Here is a 17,634-nt window from a genome sequence, read left to right on the forward strand (position 1 = left end):
GGGGGGGGGGGGTGTAAGAGAAGGAAAAAAAAACAAAAAGAAGGTGAGCGGCGGCCAATGGGCAGCAAAGGTGTAACATACCTCGGCCAATAGGGGGGAAGGGCGGGGCGTGGCCGCGGCGCCATTGGCCTGAGGCGAAGGAAGGCGGCTGTCGGGGGGCGGGTCCAAGGAGTCAGCGGTGTCGAGCTGAACTCGATGAACCCCTTGAACCGGCGCGTGCCGCGCACACGCTGCGCGCCACCATCGCCACGTGCCCGCGCATTACATGACTGGAAAAGCAAAACAACCGCACGTTCCCGAAATCTCAAAGAAAATGCGTTAGCTCCAACACACACAAACTACACGCACAAAAGACACGCACACTAAATTCGTCAATAAAACGTTAACATGTTCCTCATATTCAGACACCATAAACATGCTAACATGTTGACACACAATACCCCTTTACATACACACTAAAAGTACTGATGACTATACAGTAAATGTTCAAAAGTTACTCCTTCATACACCCTCATTAAATAAATATGAACACTACAAACTCCCACACCCGAAATAGGTCAACAAAATACCAATTATTAATGAATATACTGTATACTGTCAACAACATACATTACTAACACTGTGTGTGTGTGTGTTTATAAACGAAAACATATACACACTAAGCATCTTTAAGTCAAAGACACATCAACATGTTGATACATGCAGACGAAATTAAAATACATTTGTCAGCCTAATATCATAATAGCCTAGTTCATTCCAGAAAGAAAAGAAGGGGGTCGCTGTTGCTAAGCTCAACCCTTTCCAGTTTTATTCAAAACCTTTCACAACCCATTGAAAATGTCTTTCAATATTTTCAAAAGTGATTTTTTAAGGCCCAATACACACACGCACATGCACACACAAAACAAGTTCTTTTTGAGCTTCCCGTTTTGTGACTTTTCACCTTTGGTCTTGAACAGATGAGAAACGAGCTCTCCCTGTTGAGCAAGTCGCGAGCGTCTTACGCTGTCTGGCCACAAGACGGCGGTAGAGGTGTCCATCAGAAAAGGAAACTAGGCTTTTGCTTCTTTTGCATCCATGAAATGGGGGTCACATGACTTCGGTCCTGTTTGCTTGAGCCACCTTCGTGGCGAAGACACGCCTCTCGATGTTCATCACTTCCTGGTGCAGGTGGGCGGGGCTGACTTGCAACAAGAAGCAGAAGAACTGGAGCAGCCATAGGAAGGATCGCGGCAGTGTGGCCTCCACTGCCGCTGCTGCACAGAGACTGCTGCACTTCCTGTACACAGAAGATGGAGTCACGTGGGACATCAGCAATGACGACTCATCGACTGCCGCAATAAAAATGATCATTGGTGGTCACAAAATTCTTTCTTGTGGACATAGGTTAGGTGCGCGTGAAATGCGAATGAAAACATTCACCTCACAAACATGCCAATTTTATGTCTTGAAGATATGAGCAAAAACTGAGATACGAGCGCACTTGGGAGCCCTGGCGCGAGACGGTGTCAGCAAACTTAACAAGTGAGCGCCATGGAAGAATAAGATCAGTAGGTTGTGCCGCAACATGCCGGTTGGCACTACTGAAAGCAGAATCAACAGTAGAGGAGACAATTCCCCCCACCCCAGCAGGAGAGTGCCCTGTCGTCAGCACGCACATCTGCGGCAGGCTTACCGTGAGTTGCAAGTTGCTAGTGGCGGGTGCCAGTACGTCGTGTTGACGGGGGTCAGGACTTCGCCTTTTTGGGTGACGACGGCGTCCAGGTTGCTATCGCGTAGACTTGGGCCGTCAGCGCCGTCCGCTCCCCCCCAGCAGAACGTCAAAGAGGACGGGGCCGTGGGGCGAGCACGGGGTGCAGCGCGTCGTGAGAATCTTTCCAAACACAACGCCAGCTGCTCCGCCACCCCTTAAAACGGACGCGCACACGCACACACACATGCTTTGAGCTTGTTGACATCGCTGTTTGTTTGCAGTTTCCTTGGTCTTACTTCTCTTTTTCATGACGACAGATTTGAGCTTCCTGCTTGGGTAAAGAGGTGTGGCCTTCCACTGCTTCCTGTAGACGCCGCACAAATGAACACGTTGAAGGAACCGGCACGGCTGCAAGGTCCTTTGAATGGCGTCTCACCGGGCAGTGGCGGAATCTCGCGCCCGCTGCTTTCGGAGCTGGGCGGCGTGCAGCAGCCGGTACCACCGCCTTAGGCTGAAGACCATCCCAGGGTGCCCCCGTGCCGCCTGTTCTCCGGTCACCAGATCGCTCGCGGTGTTCGATAAATCCCTGAGGGTCAAAACCGAGGTCAAGGACACGAACAGGCCGAGGAGACAGGAAGTGACATCACCATTCAGTGTGGTCGTCCAGTCCGAAGAGGAGTTTGATGGTGACGACGGCGAGGGCGGCGGCCCGGACGTCGTACTGGGGCAACACGGGGCGGCTCGAGGCTTCCGACGGGCCGCACGTCACATCTGCCATGCCGCTGCGCTCCATCAGCTCGTACAGCCACGGGTGGAGTTCGTCTGGCAGGGGTGGGGTGGGGGCATGAGTGTTGCCATGGTTACATGATCACCAATGACAATCTAATTGATCATTTCAGTCTGAGAGTCCACTACGTGCCAATCTCTCGCTAGTGATTGGGTCGTAGTGGGCCTGTGGGTGGTGACTCGAATTGAGCTGCCAAGTGGCCGTTGAAAATGAACGCCCAATCAGAATTTTTCCGATTGGAGTCAGAACGGGTTCATAGCATATTGTCGTCACGGAAGACTGTTTGGGTGCTCCTCACATCTCCTTTCCTTCGTGTGACGGGGGCGACGCGGGGGGTGCACAAGCGTGAACGCCGCATACGGTGCCACATTCTAGCAGACGCCGGCGAGTGGTTGGTTAGCAAGCGAGCATTCGCGCACCGGGCAGGTTGGCGTCGGCCAGATAGCGCAGGCTGAGCATGGCCGGGTGCAGCGGGTCCTGGCGGCGGATCCGAGGAAAAGCAGGAAGTTGCAGGAAGTTGACAAGCGTCTGGGCCTCCCGGTGCAGCGCGCGGTAGGTGGGGATGCTCTGCCAACACAATCGGCGCCGTCAAGACCCGAGAGACGGGTGTGGGGATGCAAAAGGTGCGGAGGGGCCTGACCTGCACGGTGAAGATCAGGGCCTCAGCGCCATCCAGCTTCATCTCCTCGGGCAGATCCTGGTAGGCGTGGACATACGGGATGGCACCGTCGTTCGCCAGCCTGAAGACAACAGAGGGGCATAACGCAAAGTTCCACAAGGCACAAGTCCACATTTCAAGCAATAATACCAGGAGAATACACGATTGCTCAACTGAAAGAAAACTCTTTCCCACTTGCATACTCCATTTGAAGAATGGTTTTGCTGCCACATTTTTGTCAGGGTTTGGTTCGACACGCGGCTCACCTGAGCAGGTCGCTGAGCGTCAGCGCCTGGCGACTCCACACCAGCGCCACATGGATCAGCGCCAGCGTCTTGGTCATGCTCATGGCACCGCGTTGCCACTTGCGGCGCAGCTTAGGGGAGGCGGAGCTGCCCTGGGAGCCGGTCGACCAATCGCTGTGGCTGCCTGCGGGTTTGAAGGTCACACGTTAATGCGGCCGTCGGCTTTGTTGCTTGCTGTCTGTCATAGATTTTGAATTCATTACAATGCAAAGAAACTTCCAAGGGACTGGCTCAGCGGAGCGAGGCTATAATCAAAAAGCTGATGTGATCCTAGACATGACACCGTGTAACTTAAGCCACTTTGCAGTCGCTCCAACGGACTTCAGCTCAGTGTCGTGCTGACCCGCTTGCGATGGGGACCTGTCGGTTGGCCACGTCTCGCCGTCCGTCTCGCTGGCGGACAGGTAGGACGATTCAGCGGCGCTTCCCGATTCCGAGTCCACAGCTTGCTGAAGACAAAATCAATCAATCAATCAATGCAAGAGTGGAACACGGGCTCTTGGAACTAGAATATCATCTCCAGGGGCAAGGATTTAAGACTAGAACCTTGTCAATCTAGATATGGTCTTCTCTCAGGACTAAAATCTTCAAAAAGCTCCGAAAAACATGAAAAAAAAAAAAAGTTCACTCCATTTGTTTCTGTCCAGCAGGGAAGACGCACAACGGGGGCAAGTGGCAAGATGGCGTGTCTTTGGGCTCACCACTTTGAACTTGGCGCTCCTGACGGGGTTGTCCGTGTACGCCTGCCTGCTCATCTGGAGGAAGCGGCGCCACAGAGGCCACAACACGTCATCCTAAAAGCACAGCGCCATTACAGCACGACCAATCAGGCCACGCTCACCGCCTCCCATCATACCACCTTAAAGCTCGGGGCGACGCCCAGGTCAATCAGCGCGGCCGCTTGCCTCATCAGGATGAACTGGAAGCCTTCGCACGCCACCCATCGACACACTCGCTCTGCACACACGCACACACACACACACCAGAACATTGCAGCTGAAAGGTTCATGATTAATAATACCGGTAATCAGGAAGAAGAGGAAAGAGCTCAAGGCCAATGTCTGGGATTAAAAAACACCCAAAAGGAAGAAATAGAAAGCTAAAGAAGAGAAAAGTAGCGGAAAAGCTAAAGAGGACAAGTGACTGGAGGAAAGCAAATGACAAGCACACCCACCTGGCCTCTTCGCTCGGCTCCCTTGGCTGATGGTGGAGACTTGTGATGATCCCGGGGCGCATGTCAGCACCTCCACCTCGTGGGTTCTCTGAACACACAAAGTCAGCAATTGCAATCAATAGACTCTTCTTCAAACAATACAATATTTATTTTAAGGCATATGTGTTTTGTTTTGTTTTAATAGGAAGGTAAAGCAATCGATGTTGATCAGGTAAACTGTCGTGTGACAGCAGTGACATGCCTGGAGAAGTGTTACCAAACTATTTTTTATTTGATTCATGGCTGAAGTGTGGAGTGATGATGGGAAATAGGTGTACGATTTGTTGCAGCCCACCTCGATGACGTTGTGACACGACCCGCAGAAGAAGCGACCCTCGTCCGACACGGCCCAGGCCACGCAGCCGCACTGCCCACACGGCTCCCGGTAGCCGCCCTGCACGTGCAAAAACAACTTTAGTGCAAACATCGCTCAAGCACACTTCCATATTAGTACAGCAACGAGCCGCGGGGGAATCTCTCAACGTTACTCTGACGGGTCATGATGGCTCATATTTTCACGTCCGTCGTTTCCAACGCTAATTTCATACCTTAATTTGTTCAACTAGTAGCAAGTTGTTGCCCTATCTTTAACTGTGCAATATTTGTGTGGTCCTTCTTGGGGTTCTAACAACTCGTGGAGTGTTTGCACACTCTCAACTCGTAATGTGTTGTTTTCCAGGCACGTTTGTGTGCCAAAAGCAAGCACAAATATCCTAAGCGCCTTCTGCAAACTAATGAGTCGAATAGTAACGGCCACTCATTCGCGGCAGTTTAGCACATTAGCTTGTTAGGACGTGAACATATTTCATTACGATAAAATAGAAGAGTGTTACAGACCGTCAACTCTTCGTCCATGTAACCACAATTAAGTCTTTAAAACGATAAACAAAACACTTTTGGGAAACGAACAGGTCCGCACGCGTTGCTCTGATTCTTTGGGAAGGAAGTTCTTCTCTTTTTGCTTTTTCTTCTCTTTCTCTTTCAGTTTGTTTCTTCGATTTACACACCACTGCCTCTTGCAGGAGGCAATGAGAACTGCAACTGATTTTTACGTAAATTGCTCACTTTTTTGTCAGTTGATATTAAAAAATACGATTTAAATTAACGACGGAAAAATAATTTAAGACCAAATAAATACTTTTAAATGAATACTTTGTTGTTGGAATCAAATTACACTCATATAGGTAGGCGTGGACATGATTTGATTGAATTTTATTTTATCTTTAAATAAATAAATAAATAAACAAACAAATAAATAAAGTTCATCACGTGATCTTTTATAATTGCTTGGTTTTAGTTTGTTGAATCGAACGGGGATGTTGAGTAAAAAAAAAAAAAAAAGGGAAAATATATGAGACAACAGACATTGTGAATGTGAGCTGCTTGTTGAGGGATGCTGAGTTTAGGATTGTGACGTTGTGGCGATGGCATAAACTGATTTTTACGTAAATTGCTCACTTTTTTGTCAGTTGATATTAAAAAATACGATTTAAATTAACGACGGAAAAATAATTTAAGACCAAATAAATACTTTTAAATGAATACTTTGTTGTTGGAATCAAATTACACTCATATAGGTAGGCGTGGACATGATTTGATTGAATTTTATTTTATCTTTAAATAAATAAATAAATAAACAAACAAATAAATAAAGTTCATCACGTGATCTTTTATAATTGCTTGGTTTTAGTTTGTTGAATCGAACGGGGATGTTGAGTAAAAAAAAAAAAAAAAAGGGAAAATATATGAGACAACAGACATTGTGAATGTGAGCTGCTTGTTGAGGGATGCTGAGTTTAGGATTGTGACGTTGTGGCGATGGCATATGAGCGGATTTGCGCGAGCTCAGTAAAATAAGCAGCTGATCGGCGGGCTCCAGATGGGTGATTATCCATCCATTTGTCTTCATTTTATCACTTATGCCTCACAAGTCTTCATAAAATGAAACCTTGGGATTTGGGTCCAACGACGTCAAAAAAACCAATAAGATTGTGACGACACAACGTTCCAATATAAAAGCTTAAGACCGACCCAAATTACAACAGGAATCAAAACCAAAATAATTCGTAATTTATAACATCTTAAAATTAATATTTAAAATGAAATTTCACCAACGAATTGATTTCGGTGGAATACAAGTCAATTATTGTTTAGGTAAATACTTTTGTTGTGAAGTGGCACACAACAGCTTCCACTTTGACTGACCCTGCTTCTCCCTACCTTGACGAGCTGCGCGTCTTCCTGGTTTTGTCAACTTCACGGTTTTTTTCGCTTTTCTTTTGTCCTACGACAAGAGTCCAACTGAATCGGAACACTAAAGACTTGAAATGTAGACTCACGTCTCCCATTGAGCACGCCAAAAGTGAACAGCCGCTCTGAGAGTTGTGGTAACGTCACAAACAAAGTGGACATGTTGATGCCGTTTTTTTTCTTGGTTTTCACGCAAAGTGAAGCCTCCACGCACTCGCAAGACCCGCAACTCTGTAAGTCTCGTTTACACACAAACTTACTGAACGTATACGGTACTTAGATCTATTGAGCAGGACGCGTTCAAACTTTTACTGTCAAAATACCGATTGACTCCATTCACCACACAATTGCATATCCACGTCCTGCCGATACACTCACCTGGATAGATCTATGAGTTGTGCACAGCACGTCTATGCTTAATCTAAGTGCAAGAGATTATATCTATAGAACCGTGGATGTCCAAAACACATGCATATAATCGTTAGTCTACAACTAGTGTGCTGAAAGTATATCTCTTCCGCATACAAGTCCCCCCAATCTTGGCTCTCTGCTCACCGTGCATACCACGACCCACTCCAGTCACTGTATCAGCAGCTTTATTGTCCCGTCACTTTCCAAAGGTCGCACGAGTGCTTTTAGACACAATTCTGCAACAATTCATCAAACTCGCCTCATTCATTCCAATCATCCATCATTAGCAAGGGATGCTGAGCATGATGTTATGGACCGCTTTATTCATTTTTCTATCAAAATGTTCAGTAAGTCAACTTCAAAGGGCTTCAAAGAGAGAAAGTATGTGTAGAAGGCCTTGGAATTCTACAGCTTTCTTCCCAAATGGCTCTGACCCCTAATAATGCCTTGAGATATGAGCCAAATTCATTCTTTGAGCCTGCTTGTCACTCAAAACTATCATATCTCAAATAAAAATGAACGGAATTGCCATTAGCATGGTTAGCCTGTTCATGTTCTTCAGAACAAAAATGTTTTTGCGTTGGGGTGTTTTCCTTGCGTTTCCAAAAGCAAAAGAGCTTCCAACCAAATTGGAAGGAAATCTGGGGGCCCGAAGGGAAACTCCTGCTTGCTCACTGTGGCATGAGCCTTGGCGCTAAAGAATCCCTTTGTGCGGTCCTCAGCATCTCTGAGCGCCATGTTGGAAGACTTTGATGTGCTGTTGCCGTCCAGCGTGCACGCTCACTCTGTCCGCCGCAGAGACCTGCTCGCCACTCACATGGAGAAAGAGATCAGCTTCCGCGCACTGCAGAGGTTAGCAAACGCAGCCTTCCTGTAAGAGTTCGGACTGCATCCGATGGATTTTCGTTTTATGACGGTTGACTGTCAATATGTTGACGGAACGGTGACAGACACTTCCGTCTGTACCTGAGGACCAACGAGCACATCTTCACCGAAGACTTTTCGGCGTGGGCGGTGGACGATGACGGCGAGCAAAACCTGCGCGTGGACCGCCACGCCTTCTTCACCGGACACGTCATCGGTGACAACGACCCCTTGCTCTTCGCCGCCGTCGCTCCACACTTCTTCTTATACTTTTTTTTTTCTCGGCAGGGGAGGAAAACTCGCGCGTTCAAGCTCACATGGACGATCGCAATTTCTCGGCCCGCATCGTCACGCAGGAGGCGGAATTTAACATTGAGGTGAGAGCCCGTCATTGGATTCATCGTCCCCTTGGGGTGATGAGACCATCTACACTCCGGGTCTAAGTTGTTGTGGCGGTTGTCGCTTCAGCCTCTATGGAGGTTCACGTGGCCCTCCGACAGCCGTCTGCTGGTCTACCGCTCGGACCACATCCGAAACCTCAGCCGACCGCAGCGGCCGTCCGTCTGCGGCTACGTGGACTCTCACTCCAGCCACCTCCTCCCTGACGGCGTTCGCCACGCCGCCCAGGAAGCCGATGACGACCAAGAAGGTACGACCGCCACAAAGTGCCGCCCGATTTTTTTTTTTTTTTTGGCAAAACAATGCAAAAAAGACACTCTCACTCCAGCCACCTCCTCCCTGACGGCGTTCGCCACGCCGCCCAGGAAGCCGAGACCCACAAACAGCGCCCGACCGCCACAAAGTGCCGCCCGATTTTTTTTTTTTTTTGGACAAACGATGCGATAGAATCGACAGCAATGCTGCACATGATGTCACTTCCTGTTCGCACACGCGTGACGTTTGTGTTGTTCGTCAGAGTGCGCGTGGCGTGCGCGTCGCGACGTGCACCCTCACAGTAAGAACACGTGTCCTCTGCTGCTGGTGGCCGACCATCGCTTCTTCACGCACATGGGACGCCGCGACGAGAGCACCACGCTCAACTACCTGGTGAGACGTGCGTCATATGTGTGCTTTTACGCGTGTGCGTGCTTGCTTACGAACGCCGTTGCGGTCTTGCAGATCGAACTGATGGACCGCGTGGACGACATCTACAGGAACACATCGTGGGACGACGACTTCTCGGGCTACGGGGTCCAAATCCAGCAGGTGTTTAGTCGTCTGCGATCACGTGAGCCCCCATCCCAGAGCCTGAACGTCGAGTGCGCGTGGTTGACGTGGGGTTTTGCGTGCACTTCAGATCATCATCGAGAAGACGCCGACCGCCGTGAAGCCGGGAGGCGTTCACTTCAACATGGCCGGAAGTCCCGTGGCCGGGCGAGACGTGTGGGATGTCAAAAGGCTCCTGGAGGTAAAACGACAACGCGATCGCTCCACCTAGGACACAAACACATCATAGAAGTCCGTTAGCTGACTCCCCGTGTGTGCGTGTCTCTCTCACAGCAGTTCAGCTTGGATGTGTCAGAGAAGGCGGCCAACGTGTGCCTGGCGCACTTGTTCACTTACCAGGACTTTGACGAGGGCACGCTGGGCCTGGCGTACGTGGCACCGGTCAAGGCCGACATCCCCGGCGGGCTGTGCTCCAAAGGCTGCCCGTCGACCGCCACTGATGCGGATCCACACCGCCTCATCTATCTCAACACGGGACTCACCAGCACCAAAAACTACGGCAAGACCATCCTCACCAAGGTCGCCCCACCACACGTGCGCACACACACGCATACGCTACATCGCGCATGACCTTCACATCCCCGCAGGAAGCAGACTTGGTGACCACTCACGAGCTGGGTCACAACTTCGGGGCGGAGCACGACCCCGACAACATCCCCTACTGTGCCCCCCGAGAGGACCAGGGAGGCAAGTACGTCATGTACCCCATTGCCGTCAGCGGAGACCACTTCAACAACAAGGTCAGTCCCATGCCGACACGGTTGGCTCGACGACAAGGTCGCCCGACGTCCGTAGTTTGAATTGTCTTCTGTGGTCCGCAGGTGTTCTCCAAATGCTCCAAACGTTCCATCGTGAAGCGTCTCCGCTCTAAGGCGTCGTCGTGTTTCAAGGAACGTACGGTCAACGTTTGCGGGAATTCTCGCGTAGAACCCGGAGAGGAGTGCGATCCCGGGCTGCTGCACATCAACTCGGACCCCTGCTGCACCCCCAAGTGCCGCCTCAGGCCGGGAGCGCGATGCAGGTCAGGGGCCACTCGCTCCCCACAGGCGGATAGCAGCCAATTGGCCGGCCTTGTTGCGAAAGCATGTCACTAATGTTAGCATACGGCAAACTGTGGCAGGATTTTTACTTTCTGGACCTGGACTTGACACTTCTGTTCAGGAGCATTAACAGGACAACATGCTTAATGTAAGCTTCTCAGTAAAATATGCAAGTGGCCAGTTTTAGCATATTATTGTGAATGTTAGCATGACGTTAATATTAGCGTGTAACTAGGACAAGCATCTTGCTCATGTTGAAGCGCTAACAACATTATTTTGCAAGTGACGGACTAACATGAGCATGCTTCTCCACGCGCCAAGCAACAGGCACAGCTCAAGGGCATTGCTATGTATGTGAAGAACGCGAGCACGTTTCTAATGTTCGCACGTTGCCACGGGCGTCCAGTGACAGAAACAGCCCGTGCTGCAGGAAGTGCCAGCTGGAGGCCGCGGGTGAGGTTTGCCAGGAGCCCATCGACGCCACGTGTAAAGGACGGTCCTACTGCACAGGTCAGGACCTGACTGATTTCCTCCCTGCATTTCCGGGCTCCTTTGTGCACGTACCTGTGCCGGTGTGTTCTTAGGCTCCAGCGCAGATTGCCCGCCTCCAGAGAACGCCCCGGATCAAACGCCGTGCCTGGACAGCGGCGAGTGTCAGGACGGCTTGTGCGTCCCCTTCTGTCTCGCCGTCCTCAAACTGGAGCCCTGCGCCTGCAACGGTAAGCCGAGCCCAAGCTCGCTCCTTCTGCGAACGCAGCAACCATCTTCCCGTTGCCGCCGTTCCAGAAACCAGCACGTCCTGCAAGGTGTGCTGTCGAGGCAGCGGCGGCGTATGCGCACCCTATCGAGATGCGGAGGACCACTTCTTGTTCCTGCGCAAAGGCAAACCCTGCACGGTGGGCTTCTGCGACGGCGCGGTAAGATGTTGCGAGGAAGATGGCGTGGCTTGTGCGTGTGGCGCCGACGCGTACGTGATGCGTGGCGTCTGCAGGGGAAGTGCATGAAGCAGGTGCAGGATGTGGTGGAGAGACTTTGGGACTTCATCGACAAACTGGACATCAACACCTTTGCCACGTTCCTGGCCGACAACATGGTTGGTTCCGTGGTGGCCTTCTCGCTGCTCTTCTGGATCCCCTTCAGCGTACTGGTGCACTGCGTGGTGCGTGGACCCAAGCGCACGCCACCTGTCACCATGAAGACCACACCACTGATGACTTGTGTTTTGTGGCTCAGGACAAGAAGGTGGACCGCCAGTACGAGCAGAACACCAAGTCGCTCTTCTTTCCCAGCGTAAGCAAGCGCCGCTTCCGTGACGCGTACACTTCCCGACTTTTCACAGCCTCAACCGAGATGTTTTTTCTCCAGAACGCGGAACTCCTGAGCAGCCTGGAGTCTGCTTCCGTGCGGATCCTCAAACCCTTGAACGCACGCTTCCAGGCATCCAGCCCCGGGCCCCCGGACAGCCCCAGAATGGCGACCATCGCTGAGGACGCCAGCGTGGACGAGGCGGCGCTGCAGGAGGCGTTCGGGCGGCCGCGGGGATCAACGGCGCGTTCCTTCGAGGACCTGACGGGGCAAAATTCGGTGGCCGGCGCGGCGCCGCCCGCCAAACTGCGGCATCAGCGCCACGCCGATGCCAAAGAGACGCTGTGCTGACCGCTCTTTTGGCTGAAACTTGGAACTCTGTCCGCCAATCAGAGACCAGGGTGAATAGAATGTGATGTCAGCATGTTGCGTCCTGATAATGCCGGTCTGCTTTGAGGCCAGCCTCAATCACAATCTGTGGTTGCCAGGGCAATACACAGGACAGCGTCTCATGACAGAATGTTCACATTTATTTTACAAAAAAGCAAAATAAAAGAAGGCAGACAAACTCGATGCCATGATCGGGCAGCGCGGCTTCCCTCTCAGGCGACGGGGCTGAGGGCGTCGTACAGTCGATGGACGGCCACTTCCAACATGTCCTTCAGAGTCTCGTCATCGGCGCACGTCACCTCCTGTGGCGAACGGACCATTCGCATTGCTCAACATAGCCTGACCTCATATAAAATCCCTCCCCAAAGGTGTAATGTGCGTTTTTTTTTTTTTTAATACTCACGCGGGTCTCCGGGTCCACGTGAGCCAAAGCGCCGTCGACGTTGACCGTCACTTTGTCGCCATCTTTGAAATCTACGCAGTCCTCACCGAACATGTCACTACACATACACACATACAGGTTAACACATCAGGTTAACTGCTAATTTTAATCATTTTATGTGTGACATCCACAGTGTATGTAACTCAATATTCAAGTACGGGCCTACTTGGTGGTTGCTGCACGCCGGCTACAAACTAGTAAGACTAGACTCACTGGAGCATGAGTTCCAGTCTTTCAACAAAGACTTCCTGGTCAAAAGTTTCCCGGCGAGCTTCCAGTACTGAAAAGAAAAGGAAGGCCGGGGGTGAAAGAGGTCAAGCGGGTCGTGAGTTTCACCGGCGCTGCCTTGACTGACTCTTCTGGGCGTTGGGGTTGGACTGGACCTCCAGAATCACGGTGGTCACCACGTCAGCGTACATGTCGTTGAGCGGGTTGGCCAGCCACTGAGAAGATGACACGGATTTGATTGACAGCTGACACCTGGTCGTCATGGAAAACATTCTCGTGTGGCTCTCCCACCTCCAGCAGAACCATGCCGGACTCATGGACCAGAGTGATGCTCTTGAAGATCCGTATGGTTATCTTCTCTGCAGACTCCACCTGCTCCACGTCACCTCAACGCAAACACACGCAACCGATTTGCACAACGCACGCAGGCGGACGGACGGGCGGGCGCGCAGACGCCTTACCGGTGAGGCATCGGAGCTGGCTGACCAGCAGCGAGATGGGTCCCGTGTACGGGATGGCCTGCGTCTGCGTGACTGTGCCCACGCTCAGATCTGAGTACTCTGGACCACACAACCGCCACGTTAGATGATATCATCGGTCACATGGATTGTGCCCGCACTGCCCTTCTCGCCAATTATGTTCCACATGCACTGTTGAAGCTAACATTTCCGGGCAAGCATTTGAAACGTCAAGCTCATTTCGAGGCGGTGACTCCAAATTCAATCTGATACGAGTTTATTGGAGGGTTTTTGGGGGCACGGTGGGTGGAAACCAATCAGCCAATCAGAAAAGGCCAAACCAAACGGTCAAAGTGATTATGTTGAGAAAGAATCACATTCTACCGTTTCCGTTTGACTCCCCTTTTGCAGTTGTTTTGGACGGGCACGTGCACCTGAGAGATCAGAAGGCGTCAGGATGTGATAGTTGAAGTTTCTTTTGACGAGGATGCCGGACACCCTCTGCCCTTGAGTGCAGGACTTGTCAGCCAGCGAGCCCATCACCTGCAATGAAGCACGGCGGCATTCATCACCACGCCGCGTTTCAAGGTGACGGCGGCGCCGTCAACGCACCTTGGCCAGTTTCTCCCCGCGAAAGTTGAGCGTTACGGCCTCGGTGTTTCTGGGGTTGTGGACCTCGATGTGGACCTGGTCGTTGTCCTCGTACTCGCGGATGAGCGCCGCCTTCAGCCGGGCCATCTCGTTCTGCTCGCCGTGGACCAGGATCTGCAAGCGGAGGGGAGGAGACGTCCGCACGGGGCCGTGGGAGTCGCCGGCAGGGGATGCTTACCACGTGCGGCGGTTTGAGGGCTCGGATGAACTCGCTGGTCTGCTGGTAGTCGGTGTGCGCCGAGAAGGAGATGTAGTCCACCGACATCTTCAGCGGAAGCTTTTGCCCCGACATGGTGCAGATCTCTTCCGGCTCCGTCATGATGTGCTGCAACATTGCAAGCGGGCGCCTCGCAGGTGAATTCGCATAATTCAGACTAACATTCACAAGTTGAGGTTGCTTTTTTTTTTTTTTTTTGATGGGTCACGCACGCACCTTGGCGAGCGTGCCCTCCACACAGTATCCAGCGATGATGACGCCGTTCCTCTTGTCGGTGCACCAACTCTCAAACAGTTCTCGGGACAAACCGCTCTGCATCATGCCGGGAGACGCCATCACCACACTGGGCCCAATGTCATCAAAGTGGTCCATGCTCTGCCACGCGCACACAGACAGTGACTGCGATGCTTAACAACACAAATAGACCAAAAGCCTGGCAAGTTCCTCAGAGGAAAGACTCTGGAGGAAGCAGGGGCGGGTGCTTATTGACCTTGAGGTTGCTGATGTGTTTGAAGACAAAGGGGTTGTTGACGTTGATGGCCTTGCGGATCTTGTCGTTCATGGCGTTGATGTATGTCTGGTAGACGGCCATGCACTTCCTGGCCAGCGACGATGCGTAGTAGATGGGAATGTCGTGCAGCTCCGGGTGGTTCTGCCAGTACTCGTCTGAGCGCACATCGCCACGTCAAACATACACCCCCCCACAGCCAAACGCGTGCATACACAAACAGGCGCTTACCGAGGATAAGCAGAAGCTCCTGCGCTCGTCCGAGCGCAAAGACGGGAATCAAGCAGCGCCCCTCTCGGTTGACGATGTCGTGTACCGTGTTGCAGAAACGCGCCTCGCGCTCTTCGCGCTTCTCGTGGATGTGCGTCCCGTACGTGGACTCCTGATGCACACACGCACAAATATAGACTTCAGGTAAAGACGGCCATCAGCACAAGAGGTCACAAACGCGCCTGACGCATCATCGCGGCCGACCGTGATGAGGATGTCCGGCTTGACGCTGGGGATCTCCGCCGCCATCAAATGTCTGTCCTCCTGACGCGAGAAGTCCCCTGTGTACAACAGCTTCGCGCGCACGCGTTTAGGGACATTTGGAGTGCCACAACAGTCCAAATCTGCAAGCCAAATTTTTGGGGGGAGGGATCTTCCAGTTGGTGATTTGGTACCTTGACGCCGGCGATCTCGATCATGAACATGGCGGCACCCAGGACGTGTCCGGCATGGTAGCACCAGAACTTGATGCCGGCCACTTCCTTGACCTCGTGAAAGTTGATGGTCTCGATCTTTTCCATGCTCTCCTCCAGGTCCGTCTCCGTGTACAGCATGTCGTCGGCCGAGATGTTGCTGCGGGCACCAGGTGGCAAGGTCACGGTCGGGTCTGTCCCGCTCGGGCGCGACGCTACCCGTCCGCAAAACGATTTGCCACCGAAAATGGCCTTTTGTCACACGAGCAAGTTTCTATTTCGCAGAAGTGCAACAATTAATTCATCACTTGATCGATGATCAAATTCATTGGCAACTACTTTGATAATCGGAGAGGTGCTTAGAGACCAAATCATCAGAATTTCAGCCACGCAACAGGAAATATTAGGGATGTTGGACAGCACTTTTTTACAGACCAATAAAACGACGGCTCTTACCCGAGTACAAATGCTCTACCCGCCTCGAGTAACATTACGGGTAACAATAACAGCAAAATTGCTTCTCGGAATAAAAAAAGGGAAAAAAATTGCCACAAGTGCGTACTGCTGTGTGCACAACAGGCAGAGTCCCCGGAAGAAACCCACCTGACTTTGACGTAGTCGGACAGGAGCCAGCGGTAGATGGCCTTGGTGGCGTGCGTCATGAAGGTGCGCCCCCTGAAGCTCGTCTTCTGCAGGAACCAGGGCAGAGCACCGCAGTGGTCCAGATGGAAGCTGAAGCCCATGCAAAGAAAGACAACACGTCAGCACCGCGCTCATCCATCTTCATCCATTTGGTTAATGCCTGGGCAATGATCGTGGGTAACGGCGAGCGACTGACTGGCTGATGAGCAGCAGGTCGATCTCGGCCGGGTCAATGAGGTCGATGTACGGCAGCGCGTCCATGCCCTCCAGGCCCGGATGGATGCCGCAGTCCAGCTGCCAGACAACGAGGAGGCCTTCGTGATGTCATCGCACGACCGTCACCAAAAAATAAGGCGCAGGAGTTGGTGCTTACCATGATTTTGCGTCCTTTAAACTCCAGGATGATGCATGACCGTCCCACTTCTTGGCCTGCTCCGCTGCACATGCACGCACACACAGTATACATGAAATATATTGAAAACCAGTAATGTCGTTAATATTTATGTTAAGCCCTTTGAGACTTTTCTGTGATGAAGGGCTATGCTAATGTATTTGACTTGACTTGAGATAATCGGGGTACTACACTGCTCAGTTTTAAATCGTGTAGCTGACTCAAGCGGGAGGGTTTACGTGCACTCATGATGGAATATGATGAGTTTCAATGATTATTTCATATTTTGCAACTTCCGATTTCGCATTAAATGCATCTTCATTCGTCATTTTCAAAACCGAAAATGAGAAAAACAATGTGGTTAGAACTGACATTATTATTATGCGAAAGTCGAGTGAAAAGTGTTTAGCATTACAGTCGAGAGAGCTTCAGGGTTCAGACATTCGAACCCTTAAGAGCCCTCCTGTGTGGGGAAGCACTCAAGTCATCACTTAGTTATAGAAATACCACCACCCCACACACCAAAAGTAAAATAAAAAATAAAAAATGAACTGCATGTATGGCAATAAGAAAAAAAAAAGATTTTTTTCGCCCATACAAGCATATGACCTAATTAACCGAGAGTGTTTTGGGATCCCAAACCACATTGGATGTATTTAAGTATCAAGTGACGTTTCCACTTGATGTTGTATTTGAGAAGATGTGGAAGAGTTTGGCGGGAGGCCCGACGCAAGAAGTCAACAAAAGTTAAGCTTCCGAGCACTCACAGTGGACGAATAAGCAGCTGGTCGCTTTCCTCGGCGGGAACTGCTGCTTCAATTTTGCGTTTGCTTGCCATCTTCCACTCGCGAAAAGCCGGCAAACGCTAAACTAAACGATAGTCATGCCACAAGGTTGACAATGGGCGCTTATTTCCACTCCCAAGTTTATTCGGCGATCATGTCCGGTTGTTCTCTTCTTCGACGGCACTTAACGGCGTCACCTTTGCCTTACCGCCACCTATCGGACGCACTTGCTTCCTACTCCCTTTTTTTTCCCCTCGATGCCATTTTTCAGTCGAATAACAGCAACAAAATAGGTAAAGAATGAATACATTATATTAAAACATTAAAATAAATAAAGAGAAAAAATTAGTGAATTAAAATTGTTCAAAAAGAGGCTTCAAGCGGTTTATTGCCACTCCCAGTTGAAGTTCACTCGAAAACTAAACAGAAAACAAAGAAAATTAAGACATTGTGTAGTCTTGCTAATTTGCTAAAGCACGTGCAGAA

General features: G+C 51.0%; 3 protein-coding genes across 5 annotated transcripts; 1 reads left to right on the top strand and 2 right to left on the bottom strand.

The window, feature by feature from the left end:
- Positions 1-370: 370 nt before the first annotated feature.
- On the bottom strand, positions 371-5,604 carry taf1b (TATA box binding protein (Tbp)-associated factor, RNA polymerase I, B). 3 transcript variants are annotated; one of them, XM_019896175.1, is made up of 15 exons: positions 5,494-5,604; positions 4,952-5,050; positions 4,618-4,705; positions 4,303-4,400; positions 4,145-4,237; positions 3,787-3,892; positions 3,405-3,567; positions 3,121-3,220; positions 2,900-3,047; positions 2,341-2,515; positions 2,130-2,279; positions 1,990-2,057; positions 1,676-1,907; positions 1,423-1,583; positions 1,167-1,279 (listed from the first exon to the last, which is right to left on the bottom strand). In XM_019896175.1, the coding sequence occupies exons 1-14, from the start codon at positions 5,509-5,511 to the stop codon at positions 1,424-1,426; spliced, it is 1,698 nt and encodes a 565-aa protein (XP_019751734.1). In that variant the 5' UTR covers positions 5,512-5,604; the 3' UTR covers positions 1,167-1,279; position 1,423. The 3 variants fall into 3 exon arrangements, with proteins under 3 accessions (XP_019751733.1, XP_019751734.1, XP_019751735.1); XM_019896174.1 differs by lacking the exon at positions 1,423-1,583 and having other exon boundaries at positions 371-1,279; XM_019896176.1 differs by lacking the exon at positions 1,423-1,583 and having other exon boundaries at positions 1,253-1,337.
- Positions 5,605-6,866: 1,262 nt separating this feature from the next.
- LOC109531720 (disintegrin and metalloproteinase domain-containing protein 17-like) lies at positions 6,867-12,308 on the top strand. The gene is made up of 17 exons (XM_019896170.1): positions 6,867-7,139; positions 8,040-8,169; positions 8,268-8,398; positions 8,470-8,558; positions 8,650-8,830; positions 9,098-9,228; positions 9,301-9,387; positions 9,479-9,589; positions 9,682-9,927; positions 9,996-10,148; positions 10,230-10,429; positions 10,855-10,958; positions 11,033-11,167; positions 11,235-11,365; positions 11,440-11,607; positions 11,682-11,738; positions 11,814-12,308. Exons 1-17 carry the CDS (start codon positions 7,067-7,069, stop codon positions 12,102-12,104), a joined length of 2,418 nt encoding a protein of 805 aa, XP_019751729.1. The 5' UTR covers positions 6,867-7,066; the 3' UTR covers positions 12,105-12,308.
- On the bottom strand, positions 12,263-17,322 carry LOC109531721 (cleavage and polyadenylation specificity factor subunit 3-like). Its single transcript, XM_019896171.1, has 18 exons — positions 17,131-17,322; positions 16,346-16,409; positions 16,169-16,266; positions 15,934-16,062; positions 15,313-15,490; positions 15,122-15,211; positions 14,879-15,029; positions 14,630-14,805; positions 14,356-14,514; positions 14,101-14,247; positions 13,884-14,036; positions 13,706-13,814; positions 13,275-13,373; positions 13,105-13,199; positions 12,941-13,028; positions 12,799-12,865; positions 12,547-12,643; positions 12,263-12,445 (listed from the first exon to the last, which is right to left on the bottom strand). Exons 1-18 carry the CDS (start codon positions 17,199-17,201, stop codon positions 12,356-12,358), a joined length of 2,061 nt encoding a protein of 686 aa, XP_019751730.1. The 5' UTR covers positions 17,202-17,322; the 3' UTR covers positions 12,263-12,355.
- Positions 17,323-17,634: the final 312 nt, after the last annotated feature.

The sequence above is a fragment of the Hippocampus comes genome, unplaced genomic scaffold (assembly GCF_001891065.2).
Source record: "Hippocampus comes isolate QL1 unplaced genomic scaffold, H_comes_QL1_v1.1 scaffold170, whole genome shotgun sequence".
Taxonomy (NCBI): domain Eukaryota; kingdom Metazoa; phylum Chordata; class Actinopteri; order Syngnathiformes; family Syngnathidae; genus Hippocampus; species Hippocampus comes.